Raw genomic sequence first — 20,974 nt, 5'->3', positions numbered from 1 at the left:
GCTGTCATTATGCTACAATATTTTGTTGCGTGGTTTCACTGAAGGATAATGTAATGGATATTTGGGGAAAATTTGGGTAACTGTCAGGATTTAGGGGGTGTTGTTACAGTTACCTGTTTATATACATGGTGGCAGAATGAGTGGTAAAGACCATGGGTTCATCATCCGGTTCCTTCCCAAACAGAAGGGCACTCTGTAGATTTTCAACTGTATTCAGGAGCTGGTGTGACACTGAACTCTGGAAAAGGATTAGAGGAGGGGACTTGTAACACAGCTGCTCAGAATCAGCAACTTGGACGTTATTTGCCCTTACTTCTTTTTATGAGGAAATACCGGTTTTACTGTGTCTTATAAAGCTGGCAAACTTGGTGATGAGCTTCTTAATCTCAGAGAAAATTATTCTTGTCAGCAATTCAACTTCTGTAATTCTCATGAGAACATTGCATACAGCAAACAAATATCTTACAGTAAATGGAATTCTAATATTTAGAATTTCTACAAATCGAAGTTTGAAGGACTACAAAAATTACATCAATTTCATGCAAGATGTTTGTGCACTTGTGTACATTAATGCTCTTTCACTGCACATTTTAATGTTTAGTCACTTGAAAAATAAGACCTAATTACCTATTCGTTATGTGTTATTAGGGTGTTATGCTGGGGGAGTTTGAACAGTTCATAACCTTTTCGCTCATGTTAGATTTATATCATGCCCTACTCTCTTGCAGAGATGAAAGCAAAGTATATTCAGCCCAGGAAGCACACAAAGGCAACTGTGGCAGTTTACATATAAATAGGAAGGGCTAGGACAAAACAAACACATTGCATAATTCTGAATAGAAAATCAGAGTGGGCTTTCTGAAGAAGTGTAAGCAGCAACCAGAGCCGATTCCAGCTCTGAAGTAGTGGAACCAATCACAAATATCGACTAGCTGAGGCTTCCTTGAATTGTGGGGCAAAAGGAGGGAAAAGAATCGGATCTAGAAAAAAAAAATCTTACTGCAGTCAGTCTGCTTGTCCTCCGTTAGAGGTCTTACACTGATCCAGTGTTCTCCAGCACTCTGTCCTGTTCAGCTTTAAATGCAACAAATCTTAAGAGGCTCCTATCATTCCCATTAGCAGACTGTTCTAACAGGCCCAACTGGGGAGAAGTTTACTTTGATATTCAAGTCCACCCTGTCGTCATAATAAACCCTACCCAATGCCAATTTAAAAATATGAAGCAGCAAAACTCTTAAAAACCTTCTAAAGCAAGTTAAATATTCTGCCACAGGACCCTACAAACTGGACCAAACCAAAATTACCTGTTCTGCCTCTGGCACTGAAGTGTTCACAGCTCTGGTTTGTACGGAAGCTTGCAGGACATTGCTCACTGCGTTAAATAGGTAGTTGGCTGCATCCTTTAGCTTCTGATCATCTCTGCTGTCCTTTGTGTTTACAGTGAGCAAGGAAGCACTTACATCTTTTAGTGTGTTGCTAGCTTCCACCTGCAGGGGAAATAAAGGGAGAAGTTTCAGTGTTTTGGTACTACAAGTGACAGAAGTGACGTGTCATTGAGGCTTTTACTGAGTATTGCAGTGTAAGTAATCCCATGGGACTGTTTGTGGCTGTACCTCTTTTACTGTAATAATTTGTGCTGGGGTAATACCTGAAACACCAATAATGATGATGTACTAGATGGCATACTAACACGTAACACAGCTAACGTGAAAAATGTAGCATGCTTCCATGGATTCAATCCGTAGAAAAGATGGATAATATCTGAAGAAAATATGTCTGTCAAACACAGCGACAAGGAAGAGTTTAGATGCACAATAACGTAGTAAATCAGGTTGTACTTTTATGTGGTGACTCCAGAGACCCAACTCTATTGTCAAGTGCACGTACATTTCAATCTTGGTTTCCATAAAACCTATTGGATTACCAGCAAGTGACACCTTTGGCCTTGTGCTGTGCTAAATGCCAAAGAATGAGTCTTACAGTATTTATTTTGTGCCAAAACACAGCCCCTGACTGACGATTGGTTGTGAAAGCACTGGCCAGCACTTAGCCCAGGGTGACGGAGCCAAACACAGTCATTGCAAGCTTGGACGTGTCCATTCCCACAGTCTGCAAGTGCTTAGCAGCCTCGCGTGGAGTGAGTGCTGAAACTGAGCTATGCTCTTGTCTCACCAAAGGTAACCACATACTGCTGACATGCTCCCAAGCCATTGTCTGGCTGCAACTGTACAATAAGTCAGAAATCGGGACAGCTCTTCTTATTGCTGGTGTATTTGTGAAACGTCCCCAGTGATGGTTTGTTCTGTCCTCCCATGTGCTCACTCCTTACACATAAATAGCATTGTCTACTAACGGTGTCATATTGCCAGATAAGATTCAGTAAATACTTCTGCAAGGGCAATCTGAACATTTGTGCCTGATTCCTTTAGGTACTGCCTTGTTCCTGCCTCACTGGCAGCTTGTTTATGTACATTTTGTGACAGTGCATGGATCAGGGACCAATGGATCTGGGTAATTCTAGGAAAACCTTCCTGGGTTCTTCTTCTTCAAGATTCTAAGAGTGCTTTACAAGATAAAATATACATCCTAGCCTGTCTTTTGCTAAAAGTTAAGGTTTTCATCTTAAAGATGTATCACAGAATGTAACTGCCAGCCACTTATCCCCTGGATTGTAGTGACTGCTGAGACGACCCCTGTGGGTCCACATTTGTTTACTCAAAACAGCAAAATGTATTCCCTTCTGGTCAAGGCACACATCCTAGTACAGTCAAAAAAAAAAAGAGCAAAGAACAGGTACCTGTAAGGCACTGAAACTCTTCCAAGGTTAGTGGGGTGCAACAGTGTCTATACTGTTGGTGTAAGGAGACAGAAAGCGAGATGCATCTTACCTGCGCAGAGGCAGACAGCTCCTCACTCCTGTGAGTGATTTCTTTCAACACTTCTGACATCTGAAGAGCAGTCTGCACTGATGTTACGTTAACAGCAGAGAGAGTTGTCAGCATCAGCCCTCGCAGCTTGGGATGGAAAGGGATAATTAGGCAAAGGAATAAGATGCTAATGAAGACTAAGCAAGTAGTGCTTTATATTGACAGCGAGGCTTGCTGCAAACTCTGTGGTAGAATAAGGCTCCACAACAAGGATCATTTGAACTGATATTAGGTCTCCTGACAAGATGCCACTTGCCTTACTAAGTGTGTAATTACATGAGTTTTGTTACCTCCCAACACAGAGAATTTATACACTTAACATCCATTAATAGCAAGGGGAGTTACTTCTTAGACTTTGTACTAATGTCTGTGAATTATTATGTAAATGCCACTTCCAGAGAAAGCAGAGCCATGTATAATTGACGTTAGTCAAATAATGAATCACAATTGAAGGATTATATGACATTTCTCTAGATCTTTACATCTGAGGCATGCAAAGCACTGTACAAATATCAGCTTAAAATTGAAACAAGCTTGTAGCCGAAAGAAACAAACTAAAATTACCTGCCATCTAGTACTTTTAGGGAAATTTCGATAGGATATTTCTCCTGCAGGAGAGGCAATTTTATTAACATTTAAATTTTGTGCAAAATCAGGCTACCTCTAAGCTTAAAAAGACCATCCAAATAAGTTTAAATTATTGCATTAACAGTTGAGAATGAATTATTTTACTGATGGATGATATATATATATATTTTTATTATTATTATTATTTTTCATGGGCAAGTAGTAAAAAATAGCTGAAACCTGTGCCAAACACAGAGGTGGATACCAGAAACTTGAAATCTCCATTGATTGAGGAGGTGATATATGAGCTTCTTACTACTTAAGAGCTGCCAAAGAATACAAAGAGTCAGTTATATCGCATTGTACTGCAAGAAAACAAGTGTCTGGCTGACCTCTTTTCGTGTGTCCGTCTGTAAAGATATGTTAAAATTTTCCTCTTGGGTCTCGTGATTAAGGACTGAGGTTACTGACTTAAACAGCTGGAAGAGACTCATGCTGTTGTTCCCATCTTTTAGGATGCTGTTTGCCTTCTCAGATACAATGGCCTGTAGGGTCAGGTTCCCGTCGATCATATCTGTGTGTCCAACCTGATAAAGGAATCAGAAATGCTCTTAACTTTGCTAACACTGTTACAGTTATCTTTGAACAGTTCCCACAGTCATCTCATTGGCAGCCTAGCTAGAGTGGACAGAAAACTCTGCTACCATTTTTTCATGTTTTATTTTCAATTACATTCTCCAGGCAGTTCTGCTGTCCTCTTGGGTCTGCTGACTACATACTGGAGTCATTGACTTGTACAGCTGGAACAGACTCATGCTGCTGTTACCACCCTTTAGAATGATGTTTGCATTCTAAGATCCTATGGGCCATCTTTAGAAATGCCCAAATATAAGAAAAGAACCCAATTCCATCTCAATCTATGAAAAACTACTCTCTTTTTAAGATGTCTGATTCCACCCAGTTGGCTGAGAAATTTGTGAAGAAGAAGAAACAGACTCTAATTCAACCCAAAGCCTTACCCTGTGTATTGCACAAAAAAACCACAGTGACAAGAAGCTCTGCTGAGTGTGAGGCATGGAGAAATACATGGAGTTTTAGTGGCCTGATAAGGATCTCTACTGGCACAAAAGCAGGAGTTTTCAGGGCCCTACAGAGAGTAACTCCAGACTCACTAAATACAACCTCTGCTGCCCAATGTCCAAATAGGTCATCTTTTAAAATTCTGTCTTAGAAAAAAAACAGAAGTATCTTCTGACTATCTTGAGTCCACAGAGATTAGTCTCTGTTAGATACAGAAATGAGTATTGCACAGTCACAGGCATGTAATAAGTACAAAATGGGAAGAAGTTCCAAAAGTGAATCACAGATTAAATATCAACTTGAGAGAACTTGAATAAAGTGTTTGTATTGCGTACCTTCACTGAAGCGTTAGTTTGAACTGTATCACCAAAGTTGTTGCTAATGGTAATTGTCACGTGTAAAATGAAATTATTTTCCTCTTCTCCAAGTGGAAGATAAACTGGGAAGAGCTCAGGATCTGGGCCACAGTGCAAGAGAGAATCTGAAATAGGAAAGATGGGATTACCTACCAGATTTCACACAGACACCTCCTGTTCTCTGAGAACAGAGAGCTGTAGGCTTGCTCTGTGCAGGCCTGATTGACTCATGTTTAGACTCTCCGAGGAGCAGAAGCAGGCTGTGGCTTTGCTCTTGGTAGTGTCAGTAACAGTGCTTGCCAGAAACATGGGGAAGCAGCCAAACCATCCATCTCGGGACTTACTGGAGTTCAGGTAGAAGCAGTATGTGAGCTGCCTGGATTGGCATGAATCCACTGAGCATGGAGTGCTGCAGGAGACTGTGAAAGTGGTGAGCACGGATCCCTCCCTGGGAGACACAGCGCAGCTGGGGACCTGGGGCGGAGGCACTGTGCTCACGAGGTAGGTGTCCTCCCCGTAGCCACGCTGAGTCACTGCTGGGAGTGGAGGGAGCAGAACGTCAGCGATAATCATGCCATGGCAGCAGCGAGCTGCAGACATTACTCTTACCTATTCTAGCAATGATGTGGTTTGTTCAGGCACCAGAAGCATCGCTATGTACCTAATCAGAAGGGAAATCCCACTACTGAATAAGCCGTAAGAGGAAAAGAAGTATTAAAAACATGGTAGTGTTTGCATTGTAAAGCAAAGCTGGAATATTTAATCAAGTATTTAATATAACATCATTGCCAGATGAGCCTTAACAAAGTCATTAACAACTTGCAGTAAGATAACTGAATTTGTCCTGTTGTGCAACAGCCCAGAACAAAGATAGTTCTTAATTATTTTAGAGAACACATGTGTAAAGTAACAGCTCTCAACTTGTGGAATAATTTAACTTCTTGCTTGTCAGCGAGGCTCTGTGCGTGTAACGTCAGTATGATGTCAGGATGGCAGAGGCTATCTCAAAGGAGTCTAAAAAACCCTGCTTGCCCCTACCTGTTACTTTAATCTGAAAAGCTTCTCCGTGTGTCTGCAAGAAGGAGCTGTTCATTATCAACATGGATGCGTTGCTTTGAAGCAAATTCAAAGAGTTCTGCCGGAAACCAGTCAGGCTACAGGCTGGAGGGAGGGGCGCAGACTGAAAATCAGACAGAAAAGAAAACTTGACAGTGGACGCTCTTTGCTGTGATTTCTGTTGCAATTTATCAGGAGCAGGGTGGCAATTTGGTGCCCTCCATTATAACCACTCTCAAACGTAGCTCCCCCGTACCTCAATCTGTTTCCAAAGCCCCCCATGTGCCCCCTCTGAGACCACATGGCTTTCCCTCACAATAGACGTTTATTTTTTGTGTGTGCAGTATTTCTGATAAATCTGATGCTCTCACCTTGTTTTGGAATGTGTTATCTAAATACCAGTTATAGTATATGGCCTGGGAGTCCTTCTGTCCAGAGACACTCAAAACAACTTCCTCGCTAGCGTTCACTGGCTTGCAGTTTGCCTCACACCTATAAGGAAGTAAGGCAGTAGTTACAGGCAGTAACTGTATGAGATGTCATAGTCCTTGATGTTGTTTTAATCTTGTTTAATGAAAATCTGCAAAAGTCCTGTGATATATGTCCAGGTGACGTGACTCACAAATAGTGAAATACTTCATTTTAAAGCAAGGGGTTTAGGAACCTTCATCTCCATTTTCAACAATGACTAAGGCGCAGAATCCAGACGCTATTTTATGTTCAAAAACTCATTCAGGCTCTCAAGTGAAGCCTACTTAATCTCCTGAAATTATTATATTAACAGACCATCGAAATGCCAGTGATGTTCCAGCTTCCTGAAGACCAGATTTTTAAAGCAGTAATGTGTATCTGGGTGCCTAGCAGGAATTTCAGACATATCTTACAACTTTTACTCCTGTCATTTCAATGAGGTTTGCATATGGAAATCTCCAGCACTGAAAGGAGGTAGTGAGAGTCAAAATGCCTAAGAGGTTTGGGAAGAATATTACGCAATTTATAAAAGGATTATGTTCAGAAATGTGAACTGGAAAATGCAGCAAGACCCATTGTCTTTAATTCCTTTGATGGTAATAAATAATTGGATTTACAACAATTAGTAAATTATTACTACTATTATTATTAATGATAATTGTGGCCTTGCCCTAGATTTGTGTAGTAGTAATATTAAATAGTGAACACTAAGGTTTGAAAACAGACCTGATTTCTAGCTGTAGTTCTTGTTTTGCAGTCACATAGAGACATTGCTCATCCTGTTTCTCTTCATTCCCATGGTTTTGGACTGTAACCTTCACAGTCACCGCTGACTTTGGAGGAGGAAGGCAGGAAGGTGGGATTTGCACCTCTCGTTGGTTGGTTAAGATTATCTGGTGCTGCACGCATTCATTCCACTCAGGCCAGCAAGATCCTGCACGAACATTTCCTTTATTATTAGAATAATCGTAACATCCCATGTCCCTCATAAAGGACTTGCCCGACAGCAGCTCCAAAGAGCTTTATACAGTAAACGAGTTTCCTTAACCCAATTTACGGAGTGAGTAACCAGAGTTCAAACTGATTTCTTCAAAATAATATATGAGGTCAGGGATAAATACGAGGACAGAACACAGATGTTCTGAATCTCAGTTCTGTTTTCAGCCATAAATGTTCTTGCATTACGTTTGATGCTAATTATTGCAGTTTTATTGAGACACATACCTTTCAAATGCTTAACTGTGTAAGTCACTTGCAATTAGGTCTTCACTAGGGGGGGTGAAGGCTTAGGATAGACAGATCTTGAAAAACTGAAACCTAGGAGCCGCCTTTGGGAAAAGACAGAGCTGTGTGCTACGCATTATTATAGACCATGATTAGGTGGGTGTTAAAACCAGAATAAGGCAGAGGGATGTTCTTCATATACAGCGAGTGGCAAACTTTTGTAAAACCAGGCAGAGACTAAACCATCCCCTAGTCAGATTTTCACAGCTTGGTCTAACATGACGATGAGTTTAATACTCATGAAATAGAAGTTGGTGGAAAACCTTCAGGAAATGCACATACCGCAGGACCAGAGGAAACTAGAATTAGCGCTGTTATCTGGCCAGCCAAGAGTAACGGTTGTGAAAGGATCCACGTGGCGACTTGGTTTAATATATATTTTGTTTTTTCTTTTGTAATCCTAAATAATAAGGAAATGGTACCAGTTAGGAGAGTAGCATGTATAAACACATACATATCTTGTTTCATATAGAAATGAAAAAGGTGTGTAAGGTTAGACCCCAGATGCAGATCTGTAGTTTAAATGATCTTTCTCTAACTAGTGTTTGTGTGGGAGTAGAAGCTATGGGAATAGAAACAGATCACACAGAGAAATTATGTGTGGCAAGATATTCCCAAACTCACACCTGTTTAGGAGCCCAGCTCCTATTTTTAAAATTAGTCCAGGTACTTAGGAAATTCCCATTACTTTTCCTCTTTTGGACCAAGACTTTTAAGTCTTGGACAATCATTTGTCTTCAAGTACATTTTCTACTACCTCTCTTTTCTATCAGAATTGGATACATTACAGCTGTAGATAAAGAGAAGAAGAAAGCTGAATTTGTCTTCTTGTGCAACAAACTGTGATAAACTTTTGAATTAGTTTAATATTCCTCTGACGCAATATATTTTTACAGCCAATCTGTAAAGCATGATGCCTTCTTGTGAAGCAGCGTGTCTCCCATAGCAGACATCTGTCTGCTAGAGTTATAGTTAAAAACTAGACCTTTGAGATGATAACAAAATATTATATCTAGCAATTCTCGATTTAACTTTGTGCAGCTGCTAGCAATTAGTGTATCATTAGTTTCTCAGCTTGCCATGAGCTGGAAATTTCTTTTTCAGAAAGTGACTTAAACATTCCAATACAGAAGGAGAAAACACTTGGAAATAATATAAAAATATATTAAACTCTGCTTGCAAGATAGCCCTTCAAAGAAAAGTTTGCATTAGTCACATAGATAATTTAAAAATTCATCTAATCACATTTCAACTTCCAAAACTGGATCACGGTGAAAAGTTCATTTTCTCTAATATTGGAATTGTTCTTTGCAGGCTTTTACAAACTGTAGGTTGAATGCCTGTGGACACATTTGTCTTGGAGATGTTCGGTGTAGATTCTGTGTTAAACTAGTTGGGGCACAGAAAATCTAGTCCATAATCTAATATGTTGCTAATGCCTGTTTTTAATATCTTCTGCAGCACTTTTACTAGCAAGAGGAATTTCTAAGCATTTCTATTTTAAAGAAAGATCTTTCAATAGTACTTACTTTTGTCTTTTGGGTATTTGTTTTGGAGCTGCCTTTTTCCTTAGCAGAATCTGTTCAATACAGAACAAAACAAAACAAAAACAAACAAAAAACCAATATTTTATTGCTACCTATAAAGCTTTCAGACAGTCCTCAGTGAATTTACCTTAAATATTTGACTACAAGCACTCTGAAAGATAGGGCTATAAGACTTGGACTCCTGAATTGTGATAAACAGCGTATTTTCAGGAGGTAAAACTGTAACAAACTGTCACTATAAATACTATAAATAAGATCACTGTAATTCTTCAATCATAATGGTGTAAATCAAAATCAGTTCACAGAGGTTAAGAAGTTCAATTGATGCACAGAGAAAAAATGAGGGAAAGTACTGGAAAGGTCTGAATACTAAAGTCAGTTTATTCCTGGTAAAATCTGCTTTTGTAAATGTATGCATGTGCCATCTAGAAGTGTTTACTGGCAGCAATTTATATGATTGCTGTGATGCAGATATTTCCTGGTTTTAGAGCTACATCCCAGGACACAAACTTCACTACTTAATTTTGAGGACAAATAGCAAATGTATGTAAATATGTAATATAGAGAGAGCGATGCTAATTTATGACCACTTCAAAGCCAGAGAATCTGCCTTCATCGTGAAGAAGCCTCCACAAAAGATTTCAGCACTATTGCTGGAAAGAAAGCAATTACTAGATGCAAACCATAAACACGCCATAAAATGCTCTGATTGCAAAAAGACATTTATATGGTAAAAACCAGCACTGTCAGATAAATGCAATTACCTTCTTTATGAGAAGTGTTTGCCAGCACATTGATGAACCCAATATCCAGACTCATGTTTGAGAAGGCATTCATGGCCACCACTTTCACTAGGAAAGTACCTAGAGAAGACAAAAGACCAATTTAGAATAGCAGCAGACCAGTCCATGTTTGTGACATAAAATCCAATACATCGAGAAAATCCTATTCTTTTCTCTTGGTTGGTTTTGTTTGTTTGTTTTTATGAGTTTGCCACTGCCGGAAGGCTCTTCAGGGAATGGTCTTCCTCTTTATCTCAGGTTTTAACAACTCAGCTGCCCTTGTCCTAGCACTTGCAATGCTGTTCTTTGTCAGCTGGCTTTGATAATACAACAAAGAAATCTAGAGATGTGCTAGTATTGGAGTCCAAATGAGTTTAGACATCTTGAGAGAGCAGCTGTCTTGTTTTGCTTGAAGGGAAGGGACATTCAAATGCGTATAGGGAGGCCCATTAAAACTTCTAATATTGAATATTCTTAAAACATAAAGTGAAATCATAATTAGCTTCTGGTGTTCCAGCTTTGGCATGGGATTTGAATAGTTCGTTAGAGGAGAAAACATTTTTATCTTCTGCCACTGAATTAACTCTTAAGGACAGTCTCCCCAATCCCATATTTTAAAGGCTTTGAATTCTTCATAATGAAAAGAAAAAAATGCTAAAAAGCTTATTCATAAGTCCAACAAAAACTACGTGTTGGAGACTGATGTGCAGATGAGGATGGAGCTCCCTTTTTTCTTTCTCAACCATACTGAGAACTTCTCAGGTTTTTTATTACCTTAGTGTGAAAAGGAGTATAAAGTTGAAAAAGTTACACGTATGGACGAACTGGAGGAAAATGCTCTGTGAGTCAGGAAAATGTCTTCATTTATACCTGAATCAGGTACAGTCATGAAAAAATGACTGGTTCGCTACGTCTTTTTAATTGCAAAATTCATGTGAAACCTTGCTTTCCGTCTCCTTATGGACACCCATTTGCCAGTTCCGTTTTTTTAGCTCACTTAAATGCCAGTGCTGTTCATACACTTCTGCAGGACAGGTTTAACTGCTTTGAAAAGTTATCAAATTCAGCTGTAAGTTATTGTCCCCTAGCCCAGGGTGCTGTGCCTGTTTATGTGAACTCCCCCACTCAGTTGTGAGTGTCTTAGAAACAGAGATGTCAACATGCTGTACCTTCAGAGTGCATGGGAATGAGGTATGTTCGAGGTTCCCCTGCAGGGCTGTCTTCCTCGTGAGAGTGAGTTTCATTAGATCCAACCACCTCAAACTTCAGCTTATCTGGGGCACCATGAGGAACAGAGACGTTTATCTCCAGATTCTCCCCCAGGTGCAGAGTGTGAGAAGCTAACACAGCCTGAAGACCAGAGACTGGCTCGATTAAGTGAACGGCAATGCTCCCAGAGATCACTGATGCAGTGGTGTTGCTGGATGCTCGGATTTCCAGCCGATGCATCCCAGGACCCAGCAGCTCTTGAGCAGCACTGTCAAGTGTCAGATTGTGAGGGAGAATTCCTTCCTTTGCACTGGATTCAGCGAGTGTCACGTTGTCTGCCAGTACAGTGTAGGTCACTCCGTTACCTGCAAAAAGACAGGTCAAAATTTCTCACGGCCTACGTAATAGGCAATCCACTTCTAGCTGCTTTGTGCAGCAGTTAGGTGTTTACAAAGGAGCCATAAGGGTACTGCAGCAATGCAGTTAGTTTGAATAAAGTCACTTTTGGTGCCTTCGTGCCCATTTGGCTCCCTATGGAAATCTGACTCTTTTCTGCTGAGAGTGCTAAGGCGGTCAAGAGAGTTCAAACACATGCTACTGAATTTCAGTTTTTAAGCATGTGGATCCCAGGAGCTTGAAGTGAGCACAAAATACACAGTAGCAAATATGACCTGCTCAGTGGGGAATCCTCTTACCCTCTGCTAGAGAGGCATTTCTGTGCGTTCCTAACTTCAAATACAGAAATACTACTACTGGCTTCATGTGGATTCACATGACTGAAGTTGTGGTCATGCTTTGTCAGATTTGTGAAGAGGGGAAAAAAGGTTTATGCTCATGTTCAAAATACCTCTGAGAAAGAACCCCTCCAAGGGAGCCGAGAGCATTCAGTTGCAGAAATGCAATGATTAGACGGAAATCATTCACTAAAAAGGATTGTTTTGTGTAATGAAAATCCTGCTTCTGTCCTATGGGTAGGATCATATTTAGCCTACAATTTAAAGCATGCAGAGTAATGAAGCTCACCTCCGTTGAGTTCAACTTGGATCCATAACACCTCCCCGTAGAGTGTTCGGCAGTGAGAGCTGTTCCCAGATTCGTACTGGCTGTAGCACCCGGTAAGGCTTAGTTCGTCCATCTTGTCTTGAACAGTCACCCGCCTCTGTGCTGTCACATGCCACTCGCTGGTGGTGCACTCCACAAAAACTGTGAACTCCCCAGGAGATGAATATCTGTATGTGACATTGCTGGCCAGTCTAGAACAGAAGGAGAACAGCTGCTTGTGGAAAACTGTCCTGGAAAGTCTTGAGCCTTACATGCTAACGGTGGTCACAGTTCCCAAATTTCTGACCTGGCTCAGGAGACTGGAAATGAACATGACTATTCACACTAGAGCATGTAGCAGTGCCCTCGATTTCTCTATTCTTTATTTCATTCCTGATTTATCTTCTTTTGGATACATCAGTGGAAGCTGAGGCTACTCAGCGTTTTGTCAGATCTCAAACCTTGCTATTTTATTTTGCTCTATGTATGTGCGACTGCCATGCTGGAAAAATGTCTCTTCACTTCCTAGGTCTGGTACAGCTCCAGCAGTGGTAGTAACAGGAGATGAATGGATACGAAGAAGTCTGCAGCAGCTGCTATTACTGCTAACAAGCATCAGGAGATGGTAAAAAGAACCTAAGGATATCCTTCTTGAATGACATGCACCATGGAAGGCAGGAAAGAGGTATTACTCCTGACACTATTCTCTCTGAACTATCATGGTGACACCTAGTAAATGCAAAAAAATAAGAATAATAATTAACAAAAAAATAGATCCAGATGTCATCCTTGACAATGCATATTTTTCATTCTCTGTTTTAATGAAGTAAAATGTTTCTTTCTAACTGGATTTCAGAAACATGGCATTGACAAGACAGGAACAGAAAAAGCAGCCCCTGCAAGAGTGGGTATCAAACTGAATGCAGAAAACGCATAAGCATGACTGCTGGCCATGAAGTAAAAGGGCCTCCCATAAAACCAGCAAGTCTCAGCTTACAGCTAGCAATCATATTTCACTTAAAGGCTCCCTATTACAGATTTTGTTAATATTCTTTGCAGCTACAAGCTTGTGTCTGTAGCTCTGAAGGAATGTTTTCTATTTCTAGTATATTATGACTTTTTGGTTTTCATTCTTTCTACTCTTATTTTTCTAGTTGGGATTCCATTAGAAGAGAAATAAATTTCTAGATTCATATTATGTCGTGCCTAGCACTAGGACAATACAAAATCTGGCTTTTAAATCCAGCAGAAAAGTGTTTGATCTTTCAAAGACATTTTTTATGCAATTAAAAGAAAAATTCCAGAATTCCACTGTATTCTTTTTAAATGTTATCAAAAATACTCTTTAAAAATACTTTTAAAAAATAACACTTGCCTATTTCTTTGGCAATTACTGACATTTTTTTTCAGTAATTTTGTGTGCTAGGGATCTGTATTCAATTCCATTAGTAAGAAATAGGAATCACTTGTCACGATAAGCAGAAGAAAGATTGTGGTTGGCAGCTTGACATAACATTTTGTATTTATTTCAAAACAGGTTTCTGCAGAATCCAAGTATCTTGTATGTATGGTCTGTTATCAGTCTGATTAATTTTTGACATCTCATCTTGAAGCATTCAATGAAATGCAAGCAGTGAAATTTGCTCTTTGTCTGATGATGTGTAAAGGACTCATCTTACGTTAGAGGGTAGTAAGGATCAACCGTGTGGCCATCTCCAGTGCTGATGATACAGGAAAGGTTGCCAGAGTATGGGGAGAGCAGCCAGTTCAAAGAGACTGTGATGTTTTCAAAGATAAAGCATGTATCTGTTACAACCAGCTGCAGACCTGTAAAACATAATGACAGCATTCAGTGCCATTGTTTGTCTGCGACTCTTACATAACTCAATTGTTTTTCATGTATTGTTGAGAACAGGCCTTCTCCAAAGCAGAGTTGATACTGCTGCCAATTTGAGTGCATTAGTGGCATGACTGGGAGCTGATTCTTCTCCGTATCTACTGGTCAAGATTCATGTTAGAACATAATTTTATTTGCTTGTTTTATGTGTCTGAATTTCCTGGCTTTGTGTCCTATCAAAAACCCTCTGGAGCTGTCAGTTAAGAGAGGAAAGCTACATTTTTGTGCCTTCAATACTTCGAGTGGTCACCACTCTTCCAGATTCTTCTTTGAGGATGGAACAGGGATTGTCAAGATAAATCTTATGCTCACAATGTTGCAGCAAAGTGCAGAACAGGCTTTTGGTGTTGACAGCCCTCTCCCACTTACCTTCCTTGCAGTGGTATTGAACAGACAAATAGCTTCCTGAAGCTGGGCAAGGGTCTCCAAAGAAAGCACCATCTGCTGCCACCTGGCAGGCCTGAAGACCATGACACTGTGCTGGAAAGAAGTTTTACATGAATTAGTGTTTTTTGTCTTTGACTGTCATAACAGCTCAGGTGAGAGATGGTTACTGAAACAAGAACACCAGTGAGGGGAGCAATGCTTCGTCACTGATTTCTAGACAAACTCCTACAGCACTTTGACTTCAGTGTGTTTCTTATTGCCTGGTATTTCTTAGCACTGTTCCCTCCTTCCCATTTAGCCTCCTGTGGGACCCTCCTCCATCTCAGAAGTTCTTTGTGATCCCCTTCATTTTAGGAATAATATACTTTTCCATTCACTAAAGCTACTGAAATACAAGATGAAATACTTTAGGGACCAGGAATGTATTGTATGACAAACAATGCCATAAGATAGTACCTGCTACTTCGTCTTTGACACTGATCCAGCTACAGTCTTCATCTGTATCATACTGGAGAGGGGTTTCCAATACACAGTAGTGAGGGGTCTTTCTTCCATAGAAGGTCTCTTCAATTTGGATAACTTCTCCTGACCCACACTGTACAGTGGCATTGTAATTATCACAAGCAATGCTCTGGCCAGATTCTATTAGGGGGAAAAAATCAGAATTAACTTTTTGAATTTCTGAAAAGTCCTGCTACAGTTCTCCATATCCTTCTTTTTTGTTATTATTATTTTTGTTTTATTTTTCTTCCTTTTAAGCTAAACAATACTGAAAATGGAAAAATGAACAAAGCATCAAATATTTTTCCATTTTGGAAATCCGAAAAAATAGATTTATGCTCTTTACCATCTTAAGCAAAAATCTGAGAACACTTTTAATAAAAGAAAACATTTTAAATAAAAAAATAAACATACTTTTGTGGGAAACACTTATCATTTGTTTGACCTGTAGTACTGGAAGGTTTAAAGTTACTTCTTACTTCAGAAACCCTTGTGGCAGTGTGTGATTTGCATGATACTCAGATAATTGCGCTGGAGAAGATCTTGCGTATTAAGTACAGGACCTGATCCCATTTCTGCTACAGAGGCACCTTTGTTCCTGTGCAATATTCGACTGACTTCATTTAGCAGGGCTGTTAAAATGAGTAAGGTCATATCTCTAAAAACATATACCTTATTCCTTGATTAATCTGGGACAGTTAATTATCTTTCAGAATTCTTGGTATCCTGTAGTAATCAGGATACGTAATACCCTGAAGAAGGGTATGCAAAAGACTGTTCTCATATGGGAGTGTTGCAAAAGAATGTTCCTGTTTCAGCTGTCTCAGCTTTAAATACATTGTCCTCCAACTGCTGTTTTGATCATTCCCCTTAAGCACGTTGATTAACAGAGCCAACGTGTGCACACTGCAGTAATTGTGTGCTATTGTTATTTAAAGCTAAATCTAAGCCTGGCTGTAGCTATAGCAACATGATCAGTTTATAGGTTAGAGCTCTCTAAATAAGCTTGAAAAATAACTTACTGTTATATTGTAATACAGGCTATTATCTCATGCATTTATTTGTTCTTTACTTTACATAAAGCGTTCCTGTAGTATTTGCTGTCTCAGCAACTTTTACATGTAAAACTGTCCAGAACTGGGTTTGTGTTCTTATGGACAGTCCCTGTTCAATCTGTATATTTTTGCTACATCAAATTCCTAACGTACGGAGCACCAAATGCTTGGATAGAAGTAGTAAGAACAGTGAACTGAACTAAGGAAAGTTTTCACTTGAGTTGAGAAACACGATTCTAGGACAGAGGCAAAGAGCAAATGAAGGCAGAATGCTGTCTGTCTGCTTAATAGTTTTTGCACACATAAACATCTCAGGTGATCAAGTAAACGAGGTTATCAGGAATCAGAGAGGTTCAGTTCAACTAGTGATCCCATTCGGAGCTACCTGTACGTTCAAAGCAGGTGAGGTTTTGAACTCGATGTTACTGTGAACCAAGCCTTGCAGTAACTGAATGTGAGGGAGTCAAACACCGCTGTGCCCATTTTACAGAAACACACCAAGGCACTGTCAGGCTGTGCGAACCTCCAAACATTCAGCACCCAGAGGAATTAATGAAAAGAAAGTCCCTGTTTCTTTCGGATATTAGATCAAATTCCTTGCATGCAAAGCTAGTAAAAGGGGAGTCTATTATTGAAATATGCATGTGTATTAATGGATATGGGCTGTAGATAAGGAAACCAAGGCTGTAATTGCTTTAATCTGTTCGCAGTTTCCTGGGTAATGGTGGGTTGGCATCGTTGTTCAACAATGCAGACTCTCTTTGAATGTAATGGGCTTTAAGTCAGATCCTATGGTAACAGATGGTAGCTTCCTTACAAACAGACAGTTGTCTACCATGTTGTAATGGAAAAATAATGTTAGTCTGATTTAGCATGGAAAATAAGCTTAAGGCATCATGCTGTCTGCCAGTTTCCTCTCCCCCAATCATTTTTAAGGTTCGTCATCTTCAGCCAAATTTGATGTATGGACATAAACCTCGAAACACCCTAAAATTTCATGAAAATCAATAGTAGGTGGAAGAGAAAGAGCTGTATCAGTGCCTCTACTAGGAGCGGAGATCATAACCCAGCATTTATCTTTTCCATGATGGGATTCAGCTGCCAGCAGGTACAGCCGGAGCTCTGAAGCTGCTGCAGAACTGCAGGGATGGAGGGAAAAGCATCTGGAGAGGCAGAAAGTGCTGGGAGTGAACTGGGAGAGCTGAGGAGGAGGATAAGGACGGGATGTGGAACAGGAGATCAGGACAGGAATCAAGTCGTTATTAGTTTTGCTGATTGTGGAATGATTTGTTAATCATGTCAGAGGTAGTACCGTACTGGACCAGGGCAGCAGCACTGCTATGGCTTGGGATAACCTGGATTTGCATACTGCATTTGAAGACTGTTTATTTTAGTGAGTCTACAGCCACACCTGCCTTCAGGTGCTTGTGACCTTAGTTCCAGTTTTAAATGCCTGGTTTACGTGCAAAGTGCGAGGAACACAAATTCCCCTCATATCTGTGTGTCGAATGGGATCATACTGCCAGCATTCCTTTCCAGGACTGTTCCAAGCCGCAGCTCCAGGGACACAATGTCTGTACTTTTTTCTATCTGAACACTAAAATGCCACCAGGAGGGACAAGCTCCTGTCTGTTTCCTTGTCCTGGGGAAACCCTCAAACTGCACCTGATAGGAGGGTCTGAACAAGAAAAACTTGTTCTCACTTTTGCTTGCTCCAGGCTGCTAGAAAAGTTATCTCTGGAAGCCCAGCTGTATTTTTGCTTCCGTGACAAATTACTTTGATGGTCTTGCCTTGGCCCATATTTATGATTACGAGTTTAGATACAGGGCAGTCATACTGGTTCCACCTCGCTCAGGTACTGTGGTGGTGTGGCAGTTCATATTTGCAAACATGCTGTTATGCACTGCTCAAACCGTCTTTAAAGTAGTTTTTGTATACAGTAGACATGGACAACTCCACATTTCAATTCACTCTCAGATCTGTTTCTATTTTATTAGTCCTCTGTTGGAAACCTGGAATTCACAGGCTAGTTGCTGAGCACCTACAGCTCCCAGTGATTTTAGGGTTCTTCCTTGCTTTGGATCAGATCATCAACAAAGTGGAAGAAGAGCCCCTGATGGGGTTTACTGTTTTTTTGCTTGTTCATTTTTAATAAGCTTTAGGTTATTGCACAGCCACTTTGAAAGAAACAAGACAACTTATGCACAGTTGTGAATACAGTATGCTCATGTCTTAGATCCAGCTGTTGTGTATCTTACCAAACTCACAAATGAAGTCAAATTCCTGGCTGCAGTTTTCAGTCACACTCCACTGATACTTGGCATTCTTTAGGATGTACCCACATGTGGATGAGAAAGAAGATGGCTGATCCTTGTACCAGTTACTGTAGCTTATATTTGAGGTGTCCAGCCAAATCATTGACCCTGTGAACAAAGTAATCATTTCCCGAGTGTTTATTTTCCACAGTAACACAACTAAGGAGTCAGAGCCTGCAGAGCGAGACTGTATCCCTGCTCCTACTCAAGCAAAGACGGTTTTGTCTGAATAGAGATCTTCAATATATAATATATAACATATAATCTGATATAGCCACTAAAAAAGACACCACTGCTTCCCCCGTGCTCCCAGCCTCCAAATTCCACCATTCCCTTGCATCAGATCTAGCAGCATCTCCTGGCATGATGAATTAGCTCAGCTTGCTTGTCCACTGGAGAACCAACCCAGCACATCTTTTTAACTGGGTTAGCCAGCTGATCTAATTCACCATGTGTTTGCACAAGCACAAGATCCCACGGAAAAGGTGACAACATGCAACTGAGAAGTGAAGCACACAGCTAGAACATTTTAACAGAAAACTGAAGTTACAGCTACAAAAGACATTGTTCTTTCAGCAGGTGTCTATAGAGGGATTGACTGCATTTGCTGTCATGGTAAGTAAGCATCATGGGCTGGTACAGTTTTAAAGAAGACGATTTCAAAAGCACCTACCGTCAGTAGTTTCATTCAGCAAGGAGTTTGAGATCAGTCCTATCCACCATTCCTGATCCTCGGCAATATGCTTCTGCAAGAACTCTTGAGTTTTCTCGTTTTCAATAAAGACAAGGTGCCCCCCTCCTCTCTCGCACCATCTCTGGGCACTTCTGAAGGATCGCTGGAGTCTAACAAATTCATAGCATGAGTGGTTGAAAGCTAGCTGATACTTTGAGCAAGGGATTCCTTCCTCAACTGTTGTCTCCTCCACAGCCAAACATACAGCAAGAAAAATTAGAACTGTGATCCCAAGCCACATTTTCAGCTCGGTGCCCCATGTAGCACTGGTGTTGCTTATCACATCACCACTCTTTTTGCTGCCTTCTTCAAAAGCTTGAGTTGTCATCCTTGTCATGTCATCAGTATTCCTCCTTCCTCTTTACTGTTTGCAACAACAGCAGCAATAGGACGTGGAACAGATTGCTTCTAATATATAATGGCGATTGCGTCTGAGGATACACACAACCGGTGTTGATACTAAGTCACTGCAATGGCCATTGTGAGGCCTATTGTGTAAAGGTGTCATTCCACATGAAGTCAGGTTGAAGAGAAGCCATTACAGGATTGCTTTCCTCGTGAGCAGAGAAGATAAGGTTGATGTATGCTGTTACTGGACATATGCAAAAGTGAGATAAAGCTCCTCCATCAAAGGTGTCATTGTGTGAGCATTAAAGCTGGATGTCTTCACAACAACGAGATACAACAGTAAGAATGAGAGAAGGATGAGGGAAATAAGAAACACAAGGAATCATGAAATGGGAAAACACACGGTGTTCCTCTAGATACATTTAATTGTTTTGGATTACTTTGCTTTTAATAATTATTATTGTTTCAGTGTGATTATTTGAGGTGCTTCTTTTGGATGCTAATGTGATTCCTGTAATTATTGTATCATTCATCCTGGCCACCTGTTTACACATTCTGAGATTAATCTCATCTGTTCCAAGGAGGATGTATTTTGAAGTGTTGTGTCTGTTTAGAATTACACACCCCATGTGAAATGCTCCCATCTTCCCTTAAAAGCTAAGCTGCTTAACTCTACAGAGCTACTTCACTTATACCTGCTCGGAGGTAGAAGACAAGGCTAGAAGTCAATACAGTGATTTGGAAATGGTGGAAGTACTGCCTTCATCATCAGAACTAGTTGGGAGCCATACGTGGACATTGCAAAGGCTGCTGATGGACTTTGTGAAGCCAGTCCAGCAGCATTTTGGAGCTGAAAACCCTAAGTACTTCTGAACTTCCTTACAAAAGGTACCTGCCAGGCTTACAAGGCCACTGGATTAGCAGAAACAGTACAAATAAGGATCTGTAGCTTTGTGATCCTCATGTCCTCGGCATTACCTCCACTGAATTTGATGCAACTATTATTAATTTATATCACCACAACTTGACACCAAAAGAACATGCATTTATGTTTGGATGTGGCTCAGTGAGCCAGGAGCTGCATCACAGAGATGCAGGAAGCAGTGATCCTCGCTTGAATTCCCCCACTGCAGAAATGCCACCGGCATTGCACTATTGACCTGAAGGTAATGCACTTATCTCAGAGTATGCCAGTCCAGCTCTGACTATCTGAAGCTTTCTTACAGAGTAAAGTATGTGCACTTTATCCAGTAAACATTTAAGAATTGTCTTCAGTCCCGAGCCTTTCTTACCTCCACTTCATAGTCAGTCACCTTGCTCAGCTTGATAAAGCAGAATTATGATCATGTGTTCAAGAGAAAATTCATGGGTAATTATTTAATGGGTAGGACAATTGCAGAGGAGTAGAGGAAAGGGG

The 20,974-nt window shown here is 40.4% G+C and overlaps 2 protein-coding genes across 2 annotated transcripts in view; one reads left to right on the top strand and one right to left on the bottom strand.

Annotated features, from left to right (window-relative positions):
- Positions 1-19,123, bottom strand: part of LOC106033165 (polycystin-1-like protein 2) — a 38,747-nt gene extending 19,624 nt beyond the window's left edge. Inside the window, 18 exon segments of the mRNA XM_067004766.1 lie at positions 114-238; positions 1,305-1,487; positions 2,889-3,014; positions 3,887-4,081; positions 4,910-5,055; positions 5,275-5,466; positions 5,969-6,110; positions 6,358-6,478; positions 7,184-7,391; positions 8,024-8,141; positions 9,271-9,320; positions 10,053-10,151; positions 11,240-11,644; positions 12,303-12,532; positions 14,000-14,147; positions 14,587-14,697; positions 15,061-15,246; positions 18,420-19,123. Coding sequence (XP_066860867.1) covers positions 114-238; positions 1,305-1,487; positions 2,889-3,014; positions 3,887-4,081; positions 4,910-5,055; positions 5,275-5,466; positions 5,969-6,110; positions 6,358-6,478; positions 7,184-7,391; positions 8,024-8,141; positions 9,271-9,320; positions 10,053-10,151; positions 11,240-11,644; positions 12,303-12,532; positions 14,000-14,147; positions 14,587-14,697; positions 15,061-15,246; positions 18,420-18,603 — 2,969 coding nt within the window. The 5' untranslated portion in view covers positions 18,604-19,123.
- BCO1 (beta-carotene oxygenase 1) overlaps positions 1-20,974 on the top strand; it is a 64,293-nt gene that overhangs the window by 19,515 nt on the left and 23,804 nt on the right. The gene's annotated exons all lie outside the window — the stretch shown is intronic.

This window comes from Anser cygnoides, chromosome 12 (assembly GCF_040182565.1).
Source record: "Anser cygnoides isolate HZ-2024a breed goose chromosome 12, Taihu_goose_T2T_genome, whole genome shotgun sequence".
NCBI lineage: Eukaryota > Metazoa > Chordata > Aves > Anseriformes > Anatidae > Anser > Anser cygnoides.
Note: the sequence above shows the minus strand (reverse complement) of the source record. Positions and strands in the feature narration are given on the sequence as shown.